Below are 24,589 nucleotides of genomic sequence, written 5' to 3' on the forward strand. Positions count from 1 at the left end.
TTTCTACTAAAAGCATAGTTAATAGGTGCACTGTTAAACCTGAACATCTATAGCGATCTCTGTATCATAAATAATATATACTAGACAAAGTTTATCATGAAAATCAATCATTTTTGTCATTGATTTTTAGAGATGCTGATAATAGCTGATGGCGGTAACATGACGCACCTTTCTGACGGAGTAGCCTTTGTTGACCTTCTGGGGGAGGAGGTACAAGGTGGTGGCCAGCAGGGCCACGCAGGACAAGACCAGCAGCACCGCATTCACCCACAAATTTTCGCTGTTCACGCCCATGTCCATGGACGACCTTACACACATCATCACCTTCAGATGTTGGACTGTAGCATTCCCGAAGTATTCAAGACAATAATTCTCACGTTTGATGGTTTTATTATTAAGGCGGCAGCCCGCGTCCATATTTACCAGCTGTAGCTCCTGGTTATCCATCATCTCCCCATAATCTTCGGAGGACCTCTTACCCATGTAGTAAACATGGTAGAGGTTTTCAGTTTCACAAGTAGGGAAAGAGTTATCAGTCAGCTTTGTTAGATTAGCTGCACTCAGCAGAGGGTCGTGCAGTAGTGAGAATCCCAGACTGTCTGTGACGCAAGTATCAATCTCCATGTACTGGCCGTAGGGACAACACTTGCGTACGTTCCCCACCTCGGTGTAACACTCGATAGCAGTTGTTACAGTGTGGTTGTCTGGGCCGCGATAATCATCAACACAATACCGAATAGCAAAGGAATTTTTTGCTTTTATGTCTACTTGGGGATACTGAGGCTTGCTCTTCCACCAGTGAATATTAGAGTCACTAACATTGATCAGCTTTTCAACGCAATGGCAATCATTGGTTCTAGCAGGAATACCAAATTTAGGTTCCATTTCTTCCAGCAACTGCAACATATATGGCGAGACATCTTCCCTCGAGGCACTAATGCAGCCAGACTTAGTGAGTATATGGCCGCGGGGACAGCATTTGTAGAAGGAGTCAACGGGACATAACGATGCCTCAGCCACCATCGCTGGAATACCTTCTGCCCATGAATATTCAATACAGTAGAGTGAGCTCGGGTAACACTGCCCAGACTGGCGATCACACAGTTGGTTCGAGGAGTCGAGAAAGGCTTGGTCGCTGCTGACTCTTCGGGGCTCACCGTGCCTGCAAATGAGCTTCGAGGTGTTCCAGTGGATGGACGTCACTCCTGGGTAATTCCTTGTGAATTCTTGCACTAAATTATTATAGTCAATCACATTGGACGACCTCGGATGGCAGTGTTTATCAGTAAGGTTGAAGTATTCGTTGAGGCCGCAACACTTCCTTGTGGAAACCTCAATGGGTCGTAAGGGACAGAAAATTTTGCTAAGAATGCCAGAGGAAATATTCTCAGCACCTGGAGCTTCCATTTCCAAACAGTAGTGATCTTGATCATAATTAATTTTTGATTTAAGGTCTCTTAGGTAACCAAAAGGTAAGATGGAGTGAGACGTAAAGTCTATTGGTTCACGTTTTTTTTCATCACCAGGGTCTTGGCATTGTCCCATTATTAAAGGGACGATCCTCAGGTTGTTATTCACATTCTTCTCCAGCAGGCTACGCACCAGTATTGTGAATGCTGTATTGTCCTCCAGCGTTTCACGTCTACGAGTTTTAAAGTTAAAGAATTCATTGATACCGAAGCACTTCCTCACTAGCATCTCCTCAGAAATGTCTTCAGCAATGGTTGAACTTTCATGTTTTTGTGAGTTCGATTTCAACATTGTTTTTTGACCATCAGACTGCAAGAGAAAGCTTTCCATGTTCACTGGAACATCATCATGGAGTGGGACGCGCCTGTATCTCTTTACTGTTACATTATTAGTACTTTTAGCAGGTACAAATCGTATTGGTTTCTGGGATCTAACATGAGCAGAATTACGCCTTAAGATGTTAGTGTTGGTGTTTCCGATCATGTGATCACTGTTCACTAGTTCTTCATCGTCTTGTGCGTGACCTGCCAGAGTCATATTCTTTAACGGGTGTATATTTCTTAAAGTTCTGTTGATGCGAATGTGCTTCTGATGGAGGTCTGAAGAGACGTTCAGTACACTTGTTCTCATCATAATATCATCCACCGTGTCCTGGCTTGTCGCAACTGCCCGCACAACACTGTCTTCACTTCCACCCATTATTGGCATGTTCAGTTGGGTGTTGTTCGCGAGTGCTTCATCAGCATCATGATCGTAGCGACTTGGCTCCTCTTGTGTAACGGGTGTCTTGATCTCCGAGTCTTTCACGAATATTACTGTATGATCGTCACCAACATCACTTCTCCCAGCCACTTTGAAGTGATTCAATGCGCCATGAGCACCTGCTGCAACTTCCTGAGAGACCGGGAGCTGAGAGACGCGCGGCGGCAGTGGTGTTGGTACAGAGTGGGTTGTCATGCCTGCGTGTAGACTCAACAGTGAGTTGCCAGCAGAACTGTGTGTAGGTTGGCTGCACCAACCCTCTGCCAGTAGCCAAAACATTATGAACATTGAGACACATGTGGAAGGCAACATGGTGATGAGCTGCCTGCCCGACACACACCGCCTGCGGAAGAAAATGACACTTAGATTTGCAGTAAAATGAAAGTAACTTGACCATATTGGGTGTTATTGCCCATGTGGGAATTAAATTTATAAAATAAATCCCTAAAACTCTTTATATACTTTGCCTATACAATTAAATACATACATACATACATAATATATAATATATATAATATATATATATAATATAATATATATATATTATAATAATATATATATATATATATGTCGTACCTAGTAGCCAGAACGCACTTCTCTGCCTACTATGCAAGGCCCGATTTGCCTAATAAGCCAAGTTTTCATGAATTAATTGTTTTTCGACTACCTAACCTACCTAACCTAACCTAACCTAACTTTTTCGGCTACCTAGCCTAACCTAACCTATAAAGATAGGTTAGGTTAGGTTAGATAGGGTTGGTTAGGTTCGGTCAAATATCTACGTTAATTTTACCTCCAATAAAAAAAATGACCTCATACATAATGAAATGGGTAGCTTTATCATTTCATAAGAAAAAAATTAGAGAAAATATATTAATTCAGGAAAACTTGGCTTATTAGGCAAATTGGGCCTTGCATAGTTGGCCAAAAAGTGCGTTCTGGCTACTAGGTACGACATATATATATATATATATATATATATATATATATATATATATATATATATATATAATGTTGTACCTAGTAGCAAGAAGGTCGTACTCGGCCTACTATGCAAGACCCGATTTGCCTAATAGGCCAAGTTTTCCCGAATTTATATATTTTTCTCATGAAACGATAAATCTGTCCATTTTATTATGTATAAGTTAATTTTTTTTAAATTGAGTTAAAACTAACATAGATATATGACCGAACCTAACCCTACCTAACCTAACCTAACCTACCTTAACCGAACCTAAACTAACACAACTAAGTCAATAAACTATGTTCCTAATATCATATAATAATAATAATTCCAATGAACTAATTGGAAATAATTTATTAAAAATTAAGAAAATCACTCGGCCTATTAGGCAAACCGGGCCTTACATAGTAGGCCGAGAAGTGCGTTCTGGCTACTAGGTACGACATATATATATATAATGTCGTACCTAGTAGCCAGAACGCACTTCTCAGCCTACTATGCAAGGCCAAATTTGCTTAATAAGCAAAGTTTTCATGAACTAATGCTTTTTCGACTACCTAACCTAACCTAACATTTTCGGCTACCTAACCAAACCTAACCTATAAAGGTAGGTTAGGTAGGGTTGGTTAGGTTCGGTCATATATCTACGTTAATTTTAACTCCAATAAAAAAAAATTGACCTCATACATAATGAAATGGGTAGCTTTATCATTTCATAAGAAAAATATTAGAGAAAATAAATTAATTCAGGAAAACTTGGCTTATTACGCAAATCGGGCCCTGCACAGTAGGCTGAGAAGTGCGTTCTGGCTGCTAGGTACGACATATATATATATATATATATATATATATATTATATATTCGGCAGTCGTCCTAATGACTGGTGTCAATGCCTGTCACATTTACAAAAAAAAGATACTGCTTGGCTGTTTGTCTGTGGTAAAGTACGGGAAGAGACTCGAAACACATAGTATGAACAATGAAACTTTAATTAAATAGAAAACAAAGTTATGAACAAAAGAATCCCTTGGCTATGTACAGTGCAAACGAACAAGTCAAAAAATACAATATAAAAATTAGATATAAAAATGACGTTACTCTAGGAATAATATAAAGACAAATTTAAATAACAGGTACTGAGAATAAAGTGCTAACTGAGAAACATCCACCTGATACACAGTGTATATCAGTTGTTCACTGCTTGAGAGCACAAGGATATTCAGACTTCAATGGCTGGTTCAAGCCCAGACATCGACTCAGGTAGAGGGCGCTGAGGTGCAGAAGTGCAGGTGTGCAGTCGGCGAGTCACCAATCAGGAGAAGACGGGCTGGGAAGGGTAGTTGGCTGGTTGATGACGAGCCGGCGTGGAGAGAGTGTGGAGTAGGGGCTTAGGGTACGTTTTGCCTCCTGGTCAAAACGTTTTGTGCTACTGGTAGACGTATCTTGAAGGTAGCATCTTATTCTTGTATATATGTAAGTAACTTTATGTAGAGAAGAGCAGGCTTAATCTCTCTTGAAAGAGATTATCGTAACAACTCTCCCCCAAAGCCTGATCTAATTGGTGAAGTTACGTCCTCAGATGGTAGTGTGGTAGGTGGAGCTGCCTCTACCTCATAGACTCTGGAGAGGGCATCTGCTATGTTGTTGTCAGAACCGTTGATGTAGAAGATCTCCAGGTTGAAATTCTGCAGATATAAAGCCCATAGTAGAAGTCGTTGATTGTTGAATTTGGCTTGCTGCAGGAAGCGTAGGGGATTGTGGTCCGAGTAGATGGTGGTAGACCGAGCACCTTGTAGGTAAGATGCAAAGTGCTGCAAGTTCAGGACGATGGAGAGTAGCTCCTTTTCGATAGTGCTGTAATTCTCCTTGGTGTGGTTTAAACTTGTAGCTGTAGTAGCTAACAGGTAGAACCTCCTCACCTCGTTGTTGCATCAGGACGCCCCCGATGCCGGTACCACTGGCGTCGACATGGAGGATGAAAGGCTTCGTGATATCTGGCAAGGCGAAAATAGGATTAGAACAGAGCAGGGATTTAAGTTGTTCAAAAGCAATGGTTTGCTGAAAGGTCCAATGATACCGTTGCTTGGGGCTGGTTAAAGTGATCAATTGTGTCGCTACCATACTAAAATTCTTCACAAACCAACGGTAGTAGGAGGCAACACCAAGGAAGCGCAGGAGCTGCTTCCTTGTGGTAGGCTGTGGGTAATGCTGGATGGCTTGAGTGTGTATGTTTAACGGAGCTATGCTGCCACTCCCTATCTCATGAACAAGATAACGCACTTTACATTTAGCAAAGGTGGACTTGCCCAAGTTGATGGCGAGGCCGGCTGTCAGGAGCTTGGCAAACAATCATTGCAGCTGGAGCAGATGTTCGCTCCAGGTGTTAGTTGCCACAACGATATCATCCAAGTAGGCGTAGGTGTTATCTAAGCCATGGATGACGCGGTTGAGAGCTCGCTGGAAGGTGGCCGGGGCATTACAGAGTCCAAATGGAAGGCGTTCGTATCTGTAAAGGCCAAAGGGAGTGGTGAAGGCAGATATTTCCTTAGCTCGCTCTGTCAAACATACTTGGTAATATCCTTTGAGTAAGTCTAGCTTGGACAAATACCGAGCATTACCAATGGCGTCAAGGATGTCATCTATTCTAGGTAATGGGTAAGCATCCTCGACAGTCACAAGATTCAATTTCCGGTAATCGGTACACAACCTCACTTTACCTTGCGGTTTCGGCACCAAGATGCAGGGTGAAGCCCAAGGGGACTCACAAAGGGGTGGCCAGCCCATGATCCAGGAGGTACTGAACCTCAGCACGCATGACTTCCTTTTTGCTAGGGCAGATTCGGTAGAAAGGTTGACGAATCGGCCGGGTGTCAGGGAGTAGCTGGATGTCGTGCTGAGCAACATTACATTCTTGTGGATCATCGCTGAACAACTTCTGATGTTCCTTGAAGATTCTGATGAGAGGAGCACTATTACTGTCCTGCAAATAGGTATGAAGATCATTAAGGATTTCGAGTTGGAAGGCACTGACTCAGTGTTAGTGCTTTCGGGAAGAGAAGCAGGGAAGGTCTCACTGTGGAGGTATGGACCTTTAAATGTGGATAATGATACCAATACAGTGGGGGGAGTACCTTGATACTGCTTCAGGAGGTTGACGTGGCACAACTGGGTCTTCCGCCGCCTATCTGGAGTCTCAAGAACGTAGTTGTGGTTGTTTCTGCACTCCTTGGTACGGTAGGGCCCTGAAAACTTGTTTTGCAAATGGAGAACCTGTGATAGGAAAATATGCCAACACGAAGTTTCCTGGTTTAAATTTCCTTAGTTGGCTGCTTTAGTCAAAATGAGTCTTCATCCTCTGCTGAGCTTTTAATAGATTGTCTTTAGCAAATTTACGTACTCTCTCTAGAATGTGTTTTAAGTTTTGAAGAAACTGGGGCACATTCGAATGGTCACTGAAAGTGGCATTACGTAGAGAGTCTTTCAAAGCTTTGAGAGGAGTACGGCACATACGTCCGTAGAGCATCTCATAAGGAGAAACTCCTAGAGACTCATTGGAGAGACTTCTGAAAATGCATATAATGAGGTCAAGTTGTTTATCCCAGTCCTTCAAGTTTTCATTGCAAAATTTCTTTAGGAGTGCTTTAATAGTCTGATGACTACGTTCAAGAGAACCCTGTGAAGCAGGATGATAGGGGCTGGACAATACCTGTGTGATGTTGAACTCTTCCAGTGTCTTCTTGAAGAGATCACTGATGAAGTTGGTGCCACAGTCACTTTGAACTTCTCTTGGAAATCCATACTGGGTGAAGATCTTCAATAGTTGTTTCACCACAGTAGCAGCCGTAATGTTCTTTACTGGAACTGGTATGTGGAATCTGGTGGTAGGACACAGGATAGTTAGTACATAGGCGTTGCCAGAACTGGTCCGGGGTAAAGGACCAACACAGTTTATGATGAGTCTGTGGAAAGGTTCTGCAGGCACCTGGATAGGAGTCAAAGGAGCCTTGGGAATAGAGATGTTAGGTTTACCTGCCTTCTGACATGTATGACACTGTTGCATGTAACATTTGACGTCTTTAACCATACCTGACCAGTAGTAGTCTTGTCTGATTCCGTGGTAGGTTTTGTTAAAACCATAGTGAGAAAGTGCTCCGTGGGCCAGGTGTAGAATATTGGGCCGTAGGCTGGTGGGAACCACTAGTAGTTCGACATTTGCCCAATCGTCATCCTCCTTGAGCTTACTGGGTCTGTACCTGCGGTACAGCAACTGATTCTCTAGGAAGAACCCAGGAATACTGTCAGGTTGAGTCTCAGCCTGGAAGAATAATGGTGTTAATGATGGATCCTCCCTCTGTAACTTACGGAATTCCAAACTAGTAAGTTTCGGTGGTAGATTCTGAGGGTCATGAGGGACAGCGGTAGCAGTAGAGTCAGCTGGTTGCGGGCGTGCAGCTGATGCATGGGTGGTCACCAAAACCGGAGGAGAAACTTTATCACTTTCCTGGACCTCTGCTGAAACATACTTAAAGATGGGATTGTCCACTACAGAGTTACACACCTGGGGTTTGTCCATGATGATCAGGCTGGACGGTTGCAGACCTTCTGCCAAGTCGTTGCCCAGGAGAAGTTGCACTCCAGACATGGGAAAAGGCTTTTCCCTGATGGCGACTTGGACTTCACCGGTCACAAAAGGACAATCCAGGTGGACTCTGGCGAGTGGATACGGAGTGGTAGCAGTGAGGTCAGTGATAAGGACGGTTTCCCCGGTGTAGGTGATGTTAGGCACAGCTGATTTCAATATTATTGACTGAAGAGCCGCTGTGTCCCTCAAGATCTTCAATTTGAAACGTCCCTCCGAATCTATACCGTTGGTAGAGATAGTTCCAGGATACAGGTATTTGCTGAAGAGAGAAAGATCATTAACAGGAACACCAACATTCATCACAGGCTTACCGGACTTAGGAGGAGTTGGTTTGGGTTTAGTAGTTTCATTGCCTTTGTACTGAGCCTTCCCACATTTATCTATGGTATGTCCATAGAGTTTGCAATACTTACAATACAATTGAGAGCTTGCTTGATCTGTACTTACTCTATCTTCTATACCAAGATATCTATCTTATCTATCTAACTATACCAAGACTTCTTACTGGAAGGTGGTTCTGGTGTTAGCCGGTGGATGAGGCTGTAGGTTTCAGCTGACTTCGCACATCTGATGTAGTCGGTTTCTTCTTTGTCTGCTAAATATAAACGGACGGAAGGGGGAACACGTCTCAAGAATTCCTCATCTAGCATGAGGTTGACGAGTTCTGAAAATTCAGAGACATGTGCTGCTTCCAGCCATTTCATGAAATATCTTTTCTTGGTATTGGCAAATTCTAGAAAGGTGGTGGTACTTGCCTTTAGATGATCACGGAATTTTCTTCTCTAGCTTTCGGTGGAGAGAAGGTAGGCGTCCAAAACTGCTTGCTTCAGGGTCTGGTAGTCATTCTCAGACGCTAAGGTACTGAGAGTAGCTGCAGCTATACCTGTGAGATGCACTCTGAGAAGGGTAGACCATTGATCTGCAGGCCAGCTAAGTTTTTTAGCTAGGGTCTCAAAAGTGGTGAAAAAGACATCGATCTCTGTCTCAACGAATGGTGGCATTAACTTACTTGCATGGGAGACATTGAAACTTACGGGAAGACTAGCTGTAGCTTGTTGGCGCTGAGTGTGGTGTGTAGTTTCTAACGCGAGTTCTTGTCGACGATATTCGAGCGCACTATCAGCTAGCTGTTTACTGTGCTCATGTTGCATCTCAAGGTCACGTTTTCTTGCTTCAAGCTGCTCTCGCTCACGGAGTAGGGTGGCCTCACGTTCCCTTTCTTCTTTCCTTAGGGCAGCCTCACGTTCCTTTCGTTATAGAGCTTCTTTCGCCAGGGTAGCCTCACGTTCTTGTTCTTCTCTCCTTAGGGACGCCTCGCGTTCCCTCATTTGGAGAGCTTCTTTTTGTTGTTCCCGCTCGATCTTTGCAAGTTCAAGCTTGAATTTCATAGTTGCCAGAGCTTTTTATCTGCAATAGAATAGTTTTCGTGAGTTTCAAAGTCAATCTTCCCTTCATCTAAGAGGTGATCCAATATTAAATTGTGCAAGTCATTTTTGTTTGCTCCATGGGGAGCATCTAGTTGATACTCGTGTGCAAGAGTTTGTAATTCGGTCCTCTTGGCACGACTTAAGTCCCCTATTTCACCTGCTGGATCGTTACGAAAAGCTTGGAGACGAAACATGGTGAAAAATAGCAAATAAATGTACAAAATATACTTGTGATATGGAAGTGTCAGTAACATGATAACGTGGCAACTGGTAACTATCCTGTGGAATTTTATATTCAACAATTAAAGTTAATTTTAGTATGGTAAATGATTAATCGATCAAAATCGCAGGAAATCTTGTACCCGGTATTCAATGCAAGAGAATAAGGGCAAGAAAATCCTACTAAATAAATGAAACTGATAGTTTCTAAAACAAATGAAACAATTGTTCCAAAAGTGAATAAGGTAGTCCAAGAATGTAGGCATACCTTGCCGAGTCTCTATAGGACAGAAGCAAGGGTTTTCCCACTAAATGAAATATGATACTTACAGAATTAGCAAACTTTGTGCTCTGAAAAAATAAAGCTAATTTCCTACCTAAATAAATATCATCATCTCTGACCGACGTGTGGGGGTGCGAGTGTCAACTAGTGACGAGAACTGCTGTTGAGGTCCCAACTCAGCAACTTAGTCCGTGCAAGAGGAACTATGGCCCTATGTATCCTTCTTCGGTCGGATTGCAGAAGATAGGGTGCTTTGACCCGAAGACAAATCAAAGCACCAGGGTACCAAAATGATGATCTGTCTGAGATTGAGAGATATCCTAGGGACAAATGGTGGAAAACACAAGTAATAACACGGAGGGAGAGATGACCAATTAAGAGAATGACTAAGGCCTTCAGTCACCATGTAATCCAAAGTTATCCAACACTCACAATATGCTACTCTCAGAATGCACAATACACACGGCATCATATAAATATTAAAAGTAATGAAAATATTGAAAAGCAACTGTATTAAAGCCAAGTACACTTACCACAATTTGATGTTCTAGTACCTGCGTGAAGATCCCGGACAGGCTCCCATTTAATGTGACGGGAAAAATGTAGGAGTGTAGATGTTCGGCAATCCTCCTAATGGCATGTGTCAATGCCTGTCACATTTACAAAGAAAAAGAGACTGCTTGGCTGTTTGTCTGTGGTAAAGTAAGGGAAGACACACAAAACACTTAGTATGAACAATGAAACTTTAATTAAATAGAAAACAAAGTTATGAACAAAAGAATCCCTTGGCTATGTACAGTGCAAACGAACAAGTCAAAAAATATAATATAAAAATTAGAAATAGGAATGATGTTATTCTAGGAATAATATAATGACAAATTTATATAACAGGTGCCGAGAATAAAGCGCTAGCTGAGAAACATCCACCTGATTACACAGTGTATATCAGTTAGTTGTTCACTGCTTGAGAGCACAAGGATAATCTGACTTCAATGGCCAATTCAAGCCCAGGCATCGACTCAGGTAGAGAGCGCTGAGGTGCAGAAGTGCAGGTGTGCAGTCGGCGAGTCACCAATCAGGAGCAGGCAGGCTGGGAAGGGTAGTTGGCTGGTTGATGACGAGCCGGCGTGGAGAGAGTGTGGAGTAGGGGTTTAGGGTATGTTTTGCCTCCTGGTCAAAACGTTTTGTGCTACTGGTAGACATATCTTGAAGGTAGCATCTTATTCTTGTATATATGTAAGTAACTTTATGTAGAGAAGAGCAGGCTCACTCTCTCTTGAAAGAGATTATTGTCACAATATATATTATATATATATATATGTAGTACCTAGTAACCAGAACGCACTTCTTGGCCTACTGTGCAAGGCCCGATTTGCCTAATAGGCCAAGTGATTTTTTTTCAACCAATTGTTTCCAGTTGGTTTATTTGAATTATTATTATTATATTATATTAAGAACACAAATTATTGACTTTGTTATGTTAGTTTAGGTTAGGTTAGGTTAGGTAGAGTAGGTTCGGACATATATCTATGTTAGTTTTGACTCAAATTTAAAAAAAGTAACTCATCCATAGTGAAATGGATAGCTTTATCATTTCATAAGAAAAAAATTAGAAAAACACATAAATTCAGGAAAACTTGGCTAATTAGGCAAATCGTACCTTGCAAGGTACGATTTGCCTAATAAGCCAAGTTTTCCCGAATTTCCATGTTTTTCTCATTTTTTCTTTTGAAATGATAAAGCTATTCATTTCATCATTTCATTGCTAATTATTTTTAAATTTGAGTTAAAACTAACGTAGATATATGACCAAACCTAACCAACCCTACCTAACCTAACCTATCTTAACCTAACCTAAACTAACATAACTAAATAAATAACTTATGTTCTTAATATAATAATAATATTTAAAATAAATCAATAGGAAACATTTTATTGAAAATAAAGAAAATCACTCGGCCTATTAGGCAAATCGGACCTTGCATAGTAGGCCGAGAAGTGCGTTCTGGCTAATAGGTACGACATATATATATATATATATATATATATATATATATATATATATATATATATATATATATATATATATATATATATATATATAATATATATTATATGCAATAGACGATCACAAAACACTGATCATTTTATGCGGAAAATCCACAGAGAAATATGAAATGAGGTGAACGTTTCGGCTTTGTTAAAGCCTTTGTCAACACCAGACTGACTAAGGAGAAGGGAAGGGGAAGGATATATAGGCCGACACCTGACCCAACCCATCCCTAGGGAAGGAATTAACCAAAAACAGGTATAGCTTAGCTTAGAATGGTCAAAGAGGATTAAGTGGTCAGAATAAGGATGAAAGATTAAAGAAAAGCCTCATGAACACACAATATATGAATATACAATTATAATGAGACATTGTAAGCCTCTCTATCAGAGTTGTTTCTTAAACTGTTGTGCAATATTATAACTTAAAAATGGATCAAGTTTATACATACCAGTACTAACATTAAGAAGATTTGGACACTGACTGATTAGCGCAGACTCAATCAAATTCCGTTCCACGAAATCCCCACAATTGGTAATGCTTTTTGCCCCATTCCAGTTAATATTGTGATCGCATAAACTCGTATGTAGATACAATGCATTAGACGTTTGGGCAGTTCTAATACTATAAGCATGTTGTGACAACCGCAATTGTAAGGACTTTCCTGTTTGTCCAAGGTACACAGAATCACAATCATTGCAGGGAATCGAATACACACAACCTGCTGTATCAGGGGAGTTTTTTATTAAATTGGATTTGATCGTACTATTAGTGAACACCAAATTTATATTCAGTTTCTTAAAAATCAGAGAAAATTTTTCAAGTCCACTCGCATAAGGAACCACCAATGAGTTAATCATTTTTGGTTTCGCCTTAGGGACGTGATTATAAAACGTACGCTTGGCTTGTCCAAACGAGAAATCCAAAAACCTCTTAGGATATTGTAAACTCTTCCCAATTTCATATATTTTAGCAATCTCTTCATCAAAAAACTCAGGGCTGCCAACCCTCAAAGCTCTTAGAAACATTCCTGAAAATACTGCCTGTTTAACTTTACTATGATGATTCGAATAAAAATGAACATACGACCCCACGTTGGTAGGTTTCCTATACACATTAAATTTGAACTTTCTAGTGACTATGAATCATAATGTCCAAAAACGGAAGAGTACCATTCTCCTCAGTCTCACAAGTGAATTTTATTGAAAGGTACCAAAGAATTGAGTTCATTAAGAAAAACTATCTGGTCTTTGTTGCACGGCCATAAGCACAAAATATCATCAACATACCTAAACCAAACTACATTAGCCGGGATAATCCTGGATAAGATTTTTGTTTCAAAGAATTCCATATACAAATTGCTTAAAACTGGGGACAGGGGATTGCCCATCGCCATACCAAATGTTTGTTTGAAAAATTTTCCATTAAAACTAAAATAATTGTCTTTTATACACAATTTGATAAGTTCCAATACTTTATTGGTCTGCAAGCTCAAATTATATTTAGGCAGTTCCTCACGTAGAAATTCTAACAGATCATCAACAGGAACTTTAGTGAATAAAGAGGTCACATCGAAACTTATAAGTTTAAAATCAAAATTTAAATTCAGTGTGGATAGCTTATTAACTAAGCTATCCACACTGAATTTAAATTTTGATTTTAAACTTATAAGTTTCGATGTGACCTCTTTATTCACTAAAGTTCCTGTTGATGATCTGTTAGAATTTCTACGTGAGGAACTGCCTAAATATAATTTGAGCTTGCAGACCAATAAAGTATTGGAACTTATCAAATTGTGTATAAAAGACAATTATTTTAGTTTTAATGGAAAATTTTTCAAACAAACATTTGGTATGGCGATGGGCAATCCCGTCCCCAGTTTTAAGCAATTTGTATATGGAATTCTTTGAAACAAAAATCTTATCCAGGATTATCCCGGCTAATGTAGTTTGGTTTAGGTATGTTGATGATATTTTGTGCTTATGGCCGTGCAACAAAGACCAGATAGTTTTTCTTAATGAACTCAATTCTTTGGTACCTTCAATAAAATTCACTTGTGAGACTGAGGAGAATGGTACTCTTCCGTTTTTGGACATTATGATTCATAGAGTCACTAGAAAGTTCAAATTTAATGTGTATAGGAAACCTACCAACGTGGGGTCGTATGTTCATTTTTATTCGAATCATCATAGTAAAGTTAAACAGGCAGTATTTTCAGGAATGTTTCTAAGAGCTTTGAGGGTTTGCAGCCCTGAGTTTTTTGATGAAGAGATTGCTAAAATATATGAAATTGGGAAGAGTTTACAATATCCTAAGAGGTTTTTGGATTTCTCGTTTGGACAAGCCAAGCGTACGTTTTATAATCACGTCCCTAAGGCGAAACCAAAAATGATTAACTCATTGGTGGTTCCTTATGCGAGTGGACTTGAAAAATTGTCTCTGATTTATAAGAAACTGAATATAAATTTGGTGTTCACTAATAGTATGATCAAATCCAATTTAATAAAAAACTCCCCTGATACAGCAGGTTGTGTGTATTCGATTCCCTGCAATGATTGTGATTCTGTGTACCTTGGACAAACAGGAAAGTCCTTACAATTGCGGTTGTCACAACATGCTTATAGTATTAGAACTGCCCAAACGTCTAATGCATTGTATCTACATACGAGTTTATGCGATCACAATATTAACTGGAATGGGGCAAAAAGCATTACCAATTGTGGGGATTTCGTGGAACGGAATTTGATCGAGTCTGCGCTAATCAGTCAGTGTCCAAATCTTCTTAATGTTAGTACTGGTATGTATAAACTTGATCCATTTTTAAGTTATAATATTGCACAACAGTTTAAGAAACAACTCTGATAGAGAGGCTTACAATGTCTCATTATAATTGTATATTCATATATTGTGTGTTCATGAGGCTTTTCTTTAATCTTTCATCCTTATTCTCTGACCACTTAATCCTCTTTGACCATTCTAAGCTAAGCTATACCTGTTTTTGGTTAATTCCTTCCCTAGGGATGGGTTGGGTCAGGTGTCTGCCTATATATCCTTCCCCTTCCCTTCTCCTTAGTCAGTCTGGTGTTGACAAAGGCTTTAACAAAGCCGAAACGTTCACCTCATTTCATATTTCTCTGTGGATTTTCCGCATATATATATATATATATATATATATATATATATATATTATATGTATTGTGACAATGATCTCTTTCAAGAGAGATTTAGCCTGCTCCTTCCTACATCGCATTACTTCTATATGTATGCAACATCAAGATACCACATTCAAAAGTATATAAGTGGAATAACAGACATCTCTCAGGGAGTACACTACAATACCCTACTCCTCACCCCCCTCCCCTCCCTCACTTTCGGCGCACCACCTAGTCGATCACCAAACGACCATTTAAACCAACACTCTCCTCATTGGTGAATCAGCGACTTCACGCAACTCCAGCGCCATCTGCATCACCTATATATAGTCTCGTGCGAGCAGTTCACCTCAGAATATTTTCATGCTCTAGAGCTGACGCTTCTATCTAGCACATTTCCTGTATATTAGTAGAGGTTTCAGCCAACCCACTATTCTCAGCACCTTTAACTAATTTTTGGCTGGCTTATTGTAGAGTAACGTAACCTCAGATGTGGTGGGTCTTGGTGGGCTCCTGGTGTGCCCTCAGATGTGGTGGGTCTTGGTGGGCTCCTGGTGTGCCCTCAGATGTGGTGGGACTTGGTGGGCTCCTGGTATGCACTCAGACGTGGTGGGTCATGGAAGGCTCCTGATGTGCCCTCAGATGTGATGAGCGGCTGGCTTCAGCTCTGCCGGGGGGACACTGGATGACTTTTGCGTTTTAGTTGGAGGCCAAGTTTTTGGTTTTGCTCCCCAGTGTTGTCTATATTGGGCGCGGCTTGTACTTGTCACCCTGGGGGACACCTGGGAGCTCTCCAGTGTTGTCTGTGTTGGGCGGGGCTGGTGCTTGTCACCCTGGGGGTGACCTGGGGGCTCCCCAGTGTTATCTGTGTGGGGCGGGCTTGTGCTTTTCACCCTGGGGGACACCTGGGGGCTCCCCAGTGGTCACAGTGTGGGGCGTGGCTGGTGCTTGTCACCCTGGGGACACCTGGGGCTCCCTGTGATTGTTGGCCGCGAGGCACATTAGTTTCAGCTGACAAGTGACAATCGTTAAGATATCCGGTTTTTTGATTAACCCTTACCGGATACTTCAGGACGCCCCGATACCATGATCGTCGTCGCCCCTAAGTAGAACAACAATACCTGTTTCACCCGTCCCACTCACCCAACACACGCTGCTTCACCCATCCCACTAACCAAACACACACTGCTTCATCCGTCCCACTCACCCAAAACACACTGCTTCATCCGTCCCACTCACCCAACACACACTCCTTTACCCTTCCCACTCAACCAACACATCTGCTTCACCCGTCCCACTCACCTAACATACTGCTTCACCCGTCCCACTCACCTAACATACTGCTTAACCCGTCCCACTCACCCAGTGCACTGCTTCAACCGTCTTACTCACACTGCACACACTCACTTTTGTAATTGCACAATAATGACACTATGTAAAGAACACATCGACTACTTTAAGTATGGCAGACGCAACTCTGTGTATGTATGTATTTATGTATGTAGGTTAGATTAGCATTTTAAAAGCACTACAGTCACCTTCTGAGGTTGATTGTTCCATAAATCCCTGAACTATATGTTTAACAGATCTCCCACCCTGTCCATGGAGGACAGAAGGAAATGTATATATGCTGGTTAGCATTGTTAATGTATGGCCACGTCGCCACGTCTGTAGTAGAAAATAATAATAATATTAAAAAAAAACTGCTTTGTAACAGAGGCTGTGGGTAATAGCTCTCTTTTGTCCATTAGCCTCCCCTTAGTTAACTAATTAAGAGTTCCCCAGAGCTTCTACTGCAACTTCTCCAGTTCAACACCTTGTAACCTCGATATTTGATTACCTAGGTACTTCAAAAACAAGGCATTATACTTGATCAGCTACGAGTAACTCTACAGAACTCTAATACTTTCCCCTGCCACGATCCATTCAAAACAAAACCTATGTTAGGCAAGGAATGGAACTTGACTGTACAACCCAATATCAAAGATGTTCATATCATAAACTGTAAGTATACACTCGTAAATTATCAAGCCTCTAAGTCATAAGAGTCAGAATACTCTCCTCTCCACCCTCCTCAAACTTCAAACTATCATAGGTAAACCAAGATCCAGGGATCGAAATTAAGGCCAATTCTCAACAACAAGTTAATTAATAATGTATTTACAATTTGATCTTCACACCATTCAACCATATCATTAGATGTTAAATCTAAACATGAATACAACAATGTGAAACACCACACAGGAAATTGAGAACACTACGGCTGACTGCCCCTGAAAATCGCACAACACCTAAGTTTGGAAAACACAAATACGTCACCTTAACAGTTTAACTCACCAAGGCCTTAGAACCTATGTTTGAAAGCGAGGAGGAAAGGGGGGGGGGCTACGACTGACAGACAGAGTCCACCTCTGGCCTGGGAAGGCTAATCTACCGGATGCAACCTTTTGATAAGCGATGGCTCTCTCTCTTCCTCCGGCTCAGTGTCTATCCTTGTTTCCTCAAATGTACAGTTCCCTGGGTATTTAGAAGGAAACCAGGGAGCTAAGCCCTGCCTACTATGTAGATTGCCTCAGGCTCTCTGCCTACCACACATTAAACACCGGCTTGTTTAATAGAAAGACACCACCAACCGTCTACAATAATCTGCTTAGTGTAGAGCAAGGTCAATTGACACGACCTGACCCCTGGTCAACTTGTGGTCATTAACACCTATGGGTGTGACTTATTAATTGCTAAAGCCAGACAACCTGGCACCTTTCAATGTTCTGTCTGACTGACTCATGTTGTATGTAAAATTAAATATAAAACACCTTTATGGTGTTACAGCTCCACCCGTCCCACTCACCCAGCACACACTGCTTCACCCGTCCCACTCACCCAGCACACACTGCTTCACCCGTCCCACTCACCCAGCACACACTGCTTCACCCGTCCCACTCACCCAGCACACACTGCTTCACCCGCCTCACTCACCCAGCACACACTGCTTCACCCGTCCCACTCACCCAGCACACACTGCTTCACCCGTCCCACTCACCCAACACACACTGCTTCACCCGTCCCACTCACCCAACACACTGCTTCACCCGTCCCACTCACCCAACACACACTGCTTCACCCGTCCCACTCACCCAACACACGCTGCTTCACCCGTCCCACTCACCCAACACACGCTGCTTCACCCGTCCCACTCACCCAACACACGCTGCTTCACCCGTCCCACTCACCCAACACACGCTGCTTCACCCGTCCCACTCACCCAGCATAATAACTCCTAAGGTTGTTATAATTGACAAAGCCAAAGTGAAACGCACACCTGATGCACCTGTTCACCTAACAGTAAATAAGTACTCGGCAGTTAAGGAAACTATTGTGGGATGCATGAGTAACAATGGTCAGTCCTTTGTCAAGACTAAAGAAATCTCGATAAATTCAATGTCTTCCTGTCACCATCAGTGATCGACCAATCTAATCCTCAAGAATATATTTGGAGCAGAATGAACACTCGCTTGTGTTGTGTGTAGCCGAGGTGAGACCTGTGTTGAGTGACTAACAGGAACACTCGCTTGTGTTGTGTGTAGCTGAGGCGAGACCTGTGTTGAGCGACTAACAGGAACACTCGCTTGTGTTGTGTGTAGCTGAGGCGAGACCTGTGTTGAGCGACTAACAGGAACACTCGCTTGTGTTGTGTGTAGCTGAGGTGAGACCTGTGTTGAGCGACTAACAGGAACACTCGCTTGTGTTGTGTGTAGCTGAGGCGAGACCTGTGTTGAGCGACTAACAGGAACACTCGCTTGTGTTGTGTGTAGCTGAGGTGAGACCTGTGTTGAGCGACTAACAGGAACACTCGCTTGTGTTGTGTGTAGCTGAGGTGAGACCTGTGTTGAGTGACTAACAGGAACACTCGCTTGTGTTGTGTGTAGCTGAGGTGAGACCTGTGTTAAGCGAGTAACAGGAACAACTTTGTGTTTCATCTCGTATCATAGGAGTGCTTGGATGCGACTGATTTATGAACGTGGATAATATAGTTCATGAACGTGGATAACATAAAAATCCACTCGTATGTATTTGTGTATTTTATATAAATTCGTATTTATTATTTTTTATTATTCGTATGTTAGTAAATTCGTATTTTTATTAATCGTTGATTAGTCGATGAGAGGTAAGTCTCGTCGTAACCACGCACTCAGACCTTGACAAAGCACTCAGGAGAGTGCGAAAGTCTTGGTGTAAATCTATACATAAAATTTACAAACACATTTGCGTGGGTTTTTATCCCGTGTTATTTTGTCCGTGAAAAGACAACACCATTAGATAATGTAACTAATATTATAGTTACGTTTAAGAGACGTTAAACATATTTAAATCTTTGGATTCTATTACTGTGTTCTCACAGCATCTGTGGCAGCGTCTGATGAATACTGTGATAGTTACACATATGACGGTGACTTGTAGGGTCAATGTCCAGGCTCAGAACTGGGGGATTTCCTCCAGGGCCACTGACTGCATCCGGGAAACATGATGTTGTGAGTTGCGTCCCAACACACATGATTACCACCTACACCTCGTTACCGTCCAACCAACCCCAACCATCCCAGGCACTCCTTGCCCTGTCATGCCAAGCTCTCTGTACCCAATCATCCCAAGCCCTCCTTTTCCTCTCCTCATGCAATTTTACATACGAAATATGTACCCCATCATCCACTGCATCTCCCTCCAATCCTCTGTTATCTACCACTCCATGTAATAACCCTATCAAAATAGCCCTGTCCATCCAACAGCATCCTACTCCAGTGGAATGAACCTCAAGAGTGAAAGTAAGTGAGAATGAACAGAAGAAAGTGATCAATATACTCAAACACAGATGGGATTGGATCAATGGTTGAATCAAAGATAATAGTAGTACTAATACATAACACTACACTAAATGACTGAAGATCTAGACAGAAGGGTGAAGGGGAGGGAGAAGAAGGAGAGGGATGAGAGAGGGTGAAAGGGAGAAGAGAGAGACAAGGGTGAAGAAAGGTGCAAAGAGGAGGATTTTTTTTTCGTTTTTTTTCCAGGAATATTCCTGCACAAGCCCAAGCCTCTGACACTACGTGTTACTCATTTCTGTCTTAGGCAGTGGATGAATATTTATGACTCGTATGTTGGCTTCAGTTAGATTATGTCCAATGTGTTTAACAAATTGTTTTTGTTCTTAAATATCAGTTAAAATTTTATTTGGTTTGTAACTTTGCATTTTGTTAGATAATATTCAAGTGGTCTGTCGGGCAGTTTTCCTCAGTGCTGACATTTCCTCTCTTCTTCTGGAACTTTTACACAAGTATCAAAGCATTGTGGAATACAAAGCTTCTGTTTTCCTAGTGTTAGTTTTCACCAAAACAAGAGATTTGTTATTCACTGAAGTCTTGTGCTAACCCTCAGATCCTGATGCTGCGGCTGCTGTGTTATGATAACTGTACATCTTCTGCGTTGCTCTATAACTATTTTCTTAATCTGTGCTATACTCTGTGGTATGTAAATGTCTCCATTCCACCTCTTAGTTGAACGTTTAAGCTTCATCTACAATGCCATTGTCTGGAATTCCTACATAACTTGGCACGCAGTTGATAAGTATATTACGACCTTGACGTTTGAGTGTCAGATGAATGTTGCCACGTAAATGTTCCTGTTGCAAAGTTTCAGTGGCAGTTCTCGAACTGTATGTACGAGAGATGGGAATAAAATAGGGAGAGAGAGAGTGGAGAGGGAAGGCGAGGGGAGAGAAGGATGGAAAGGGCTCAGAGGAGGAGAGGAGAGGTGAATGCTGTGGGAGAAAGCTGAAGATAAGAGGAGAGGGGAAGAGACGAGGAGAGGGGAAGAGACGAGGAGAGGGGAAGAGACGAGGAGAGGGGAAGAGACGAGGAGAGGGGAAGAGACGAGGAGAGGGGAAGAGACGAGGAGAGGGGAGAGAGGGAGATATTAAAAGAGATGAGAGAGAGAGGATAGGGGGAGAGAGAGAGACTCGGGCACAGCCGGGTTCCCTATCTAGCTGCCTCTTCATAGAGTGATACACCTTCCTGCAGTACATAACGTGATAGTGATGTGGACCCATTCTAATGTACCCACCGTGCTAGTAGGTAAGAAAGCCTTCCACAGTAGTGACTCAGCTGTTGAACACCATTCACACACTTCTTTAGTTACGGAACAGTTATCCAGGAGCACCCTAACACAGGTACTGTATTGTGTAACAAGAACTACGACATTCCAGCAGTAACGACAACACAAGAATAATGACACGAGCATTAGTCAACGACCAATCATGGAGGACATGAGCACAACTGTGGCTGGGGAGACAAGCGTCAGAGAAAATATTATTGGCAAGACGATTAAGAACATTAGAATTAAGGAAACTACAAAAGTTTCGAATTGACCCATAAGAGCAGCTCCTGTTTGTTGTTGTTGTTGTTGTTGTTATTTAAGGTACAGCTACTTTGAACAAAAGTTCCAAGTAGCACGGGCTATGGTGAGCCCGTAAGGAACTTAGCTCCTCTTTATATTCGCCAATGTAGCAACTGCCTTTAATCTTCTTACATTACTGCATAATGTATGGGTTAGATTCTTCAAAGTGTATGGAGTGATTATTATATATAATGTAAGTTTTACAATATTGATAGTGAATTATGTGTTTTTGTGTTAGTGATCTTATTGTTAGTGAAGGTCATGTCTTATTGTTAGTAAAGGTGACGTCTTATTGTTAGTGAAGGTCATGTCTTATTGTTAGTAAAGGTGACGTCTTATTGTTAGTGAAGGTCATGTCGTATTGTTAGTGAAAAAAATAACTTCAACAGAGGATGAATGTGGGTTTACCTCGTCATGGGGATGTTATCTTCCCGTGTTGCCTGAGTGATCCCTACAAGTAACTTCTGGCAGGCTTCTGACACTCAGTTCTGTCCCTCCATAAACGCAGGTCACAACTGCTACCAATAATACTTCACTCTTCTGATATACGTGACACTACGAGGAAGTGGCGGACACGGAGACCAGCACTGGAGGGCAATGATCTGCGTAGCGGAGAGATGAAGAGTGGCGGTGGTGGTGGCAACAGCCTCCCGCGCCGACCACCTCCAGCTGCACACTGTGAGGTAACTCACAGTGTGCTTACGTTACTGCCCCACTCAACCCGGCCGTAAGTAACACAATCGCTAACCCCCCCCCCTCCGTCCCTCCAGGACCGTTCCTGCCCCTCTCAACCCGGCCGTAACACCATCACTACCCCCCAACCCCGTCCCTCCAACCGCAAGTAACACCAACACCCCGACACCGTCCCTCCAGGCTAGAGGTTAGTCATATAATAGTGTTAGCCAGTAACCGGGTTCTCTCTATTCAAACTTTCTATGGGCCCTTAGTGCCTCTTCTTACCAGATCCAACCCCGAGTCATAGGTAAGTTATTAGGAACAGAGCAGTAATAGCCAGTCCAAAGGGAATGGGGTAAACAACACTAAGCCAAACCATCACCATGTGTAATTCTTAACTATATACACATATTACATATGTACAACATGTAACACTGTATGTGTCACTTTCACACATGCCACTATTAAAGAACTGATCTTCTATCCCGGCGAGTCCACTAATATCATCTATTGTACAACACTCAAAGTACCTTCCGTGAGTCTTTCTTCTTCAGTACTCAGGCCGGCGAGTCCACATTTCTCAGTACATCATGGGTACCTCGACACTATCATCAGTGTCAAAACACCACTTCGACTCCCCAGCAATACTCTGGCTGGCTTCCCCTAAAGACTTCACCATAACAAGACTTAACTTAGGGGGACAGTTAGAAGTTAATTCCATCTAGTAACACAACTAGGCCAGGTCCGTCGGTCTAATCACCAATACTTCACTGGTTATCACAGACAATTCACTGTCTCCACAGACTCGGCTCAGGTGATCCCACTGGAACAAGTCTAACGTTCAGGCCTGCCCTGGGTGAACTGACGCTTGTTAACCAAGGTACCGTTCACATCACTTCTGAGGAGTAAAATTTGTATAGTAAGATGGAAACTACACAGATGTCAGTAAGATCACAGCCTTCCACCGGGAACATAAAATGTGGACGGGTGCGCTCAACAGATGGCGTTGACATCGTCACACTAATGCACCCATACCCATCGCATGGTTGGTGGTGGAAAGGGTTACAGAGGCACATACCCTGGAAACACAAACAGAAACTGTCTCTATTTTCTGCTTGTTACAACTTGTAATAAATTTGTTACTCTTGGCTTAACGTGTTTATGACGTATTAGAACGTTGTTACAACTTGCTATATTGGTTGTTATAACTGGTTGGGAAGTGTTAAAACTTGTTCGAACGTTGTGCCAATGTTGTAGTTTTGGTGTGTGTTTGGCGGGTAATGGGTACAGGAAATGAACCCCATAGTTCGTTTAGCTAGGGGTAGTAACAATTTTGTGAAGCTAGTATCACAATTTTTGTATTACACCCATACACACACACACACACACACACACATATATATATATATATATATATATATATATATATATATATATATAATATATATATATATATATATGTCGTACCTAGTAGCCAGAACGCACTTCTCAGCCTACTATGCAAGGCTCAATTTGCCTAATAAGCCAAGTTTTCATTAATTAATTGTTTTTCGACTACCTAACCTACCTAACATAACCTAACCTAACTTTTTCGGCTACCTAACCAAACCTAACCTATAAAGATAGGTTAGGTTAGGTTAGGTACGGTTGGTTAGGTTCGGTCATATATCTACGTTAATTTTAACTCCAATAAAAAAAATTGACCTCATACATAATGAAATGGGTAGCTTTATCATTTCATAAGAAAAAAATTAGAAAAAAAATATTATTTCAGGAAAACTTGGCTTATTAGTCAAATCGGGCCTTGCATAGTAGGCCAAAAAGTGAGTTCTGGCTACTAGGTACGACATATATATATATATATATATATATATATATATATATATATATATATATATATATATATATATATATATATATATATATATGTCGTACCTAGTAGCCAGAACGCACTTATCAGCCTACTATGCAAGGCCCGATTTGCCTAATAAGCCAAGTTTTCATGAATTAATGTTTTTTCGACAACCTAACCTACCTAACCTAACCTAATCTAACTTTTTCGGCAACCTAACCTAACCTAACCTATAAAGATAGGTTAGGTTAGGTTAGGTAGGGTTGGCTAGGTTTGGTCATATATCTACGTTAATTTTAACTCTAATAAAAAAAATTGACCTCATACATAATGAAATGGGTAGCTTTATCATTTCATAAGAAAAAAAATAGAGAAATATATTAATTCAGGAAAACTTGGCTTATTAGGCAAATCGGGCCTTGTATAGTAGGCTGAGAAGTGCGTTCTGGCTACTAGGTTCGACATATATATATATATATATATATATATATATATATATTATATATATTATATATATATATATTATATATAATATATTATACATACATGTATACTAAAATGCAAAAGGAAGAGTGATAATTATTAATTAGTTATTTATTATTATTAGTATAATAATTATTATAATAATAATTGTTGTATTTAATAA

The 24,589-nt window shown here is 41.3% G+C and overlaps 1 protein-coding gene across 3 annotated transcripts; it reads right to left on the bottom strand.

Moving 5' to 3' along the window:
• Window positions 1–84: 84 nt before the first annotated feature.
• Window positions 85–22,931, bottom strand: LOC138358553 (uncharacterized). 3 transcript variants are annotated; one of them, XM_069316561.1, is made up of 4 exons: window positions 21,825–22,110; window positions 15,455–15,636; window positions 10,301–10,459; window positions 88–2,575 (listed from the first exon to the last, which is right to left on the bottom strand). In XM_069316561.1, exon 4 carries the CDS (start codon window positions 2,542–2,544, stop codon window positions 127–129), a length of 2,418 nt encoding a protein of 805 aa, XP_069172662.1. In that variant the 5' UTR covers window positions 2,545–2,575; window positions 10,301–10,459; window positions 15,455–15,636; window positions 21,825–22,110; the 3' UTR covers window positions 88–126. The 3 variants fall into 3 exon arrangements, with proteins under 3 accessions (XP_069172661.1, XP_069172662.1, XP_069172664.1); XM_069316560.1 differs by lacking the exons at window positions 10,301–10,459; window positions 15,455–15,636 and having other exon boundaries at window positions 85–2,575; window positions 21,825–22,111; XM_069316563.1 differs by lacking the exons at window positions 10,301–10,459; window positions 15,455–15,636; window positions 21,825–22,110 and adding an exon at window positions 22,622–22,931.
• Between the last annotated feature and the right edge of the window lie 1,658 nt (window positions 22,932–24,589).

The sequence above is a fragment of the Procambarus clarkii genome, chromosome 84, assembly GCF_040958095.1.
Source record: "Procambarus clarkii isolate CNS0578487 chromosome 84, FALCON_Pclarkii_2.0, whole genome shotgun sequence".
Taxonomy (NCBI): domain Eukaryota; kingdom Metazoa; phylum Arthropoda; class Malacostraca; order Decapoda; family Cambaridae; genus Procambarus; species Procambarus clarkii.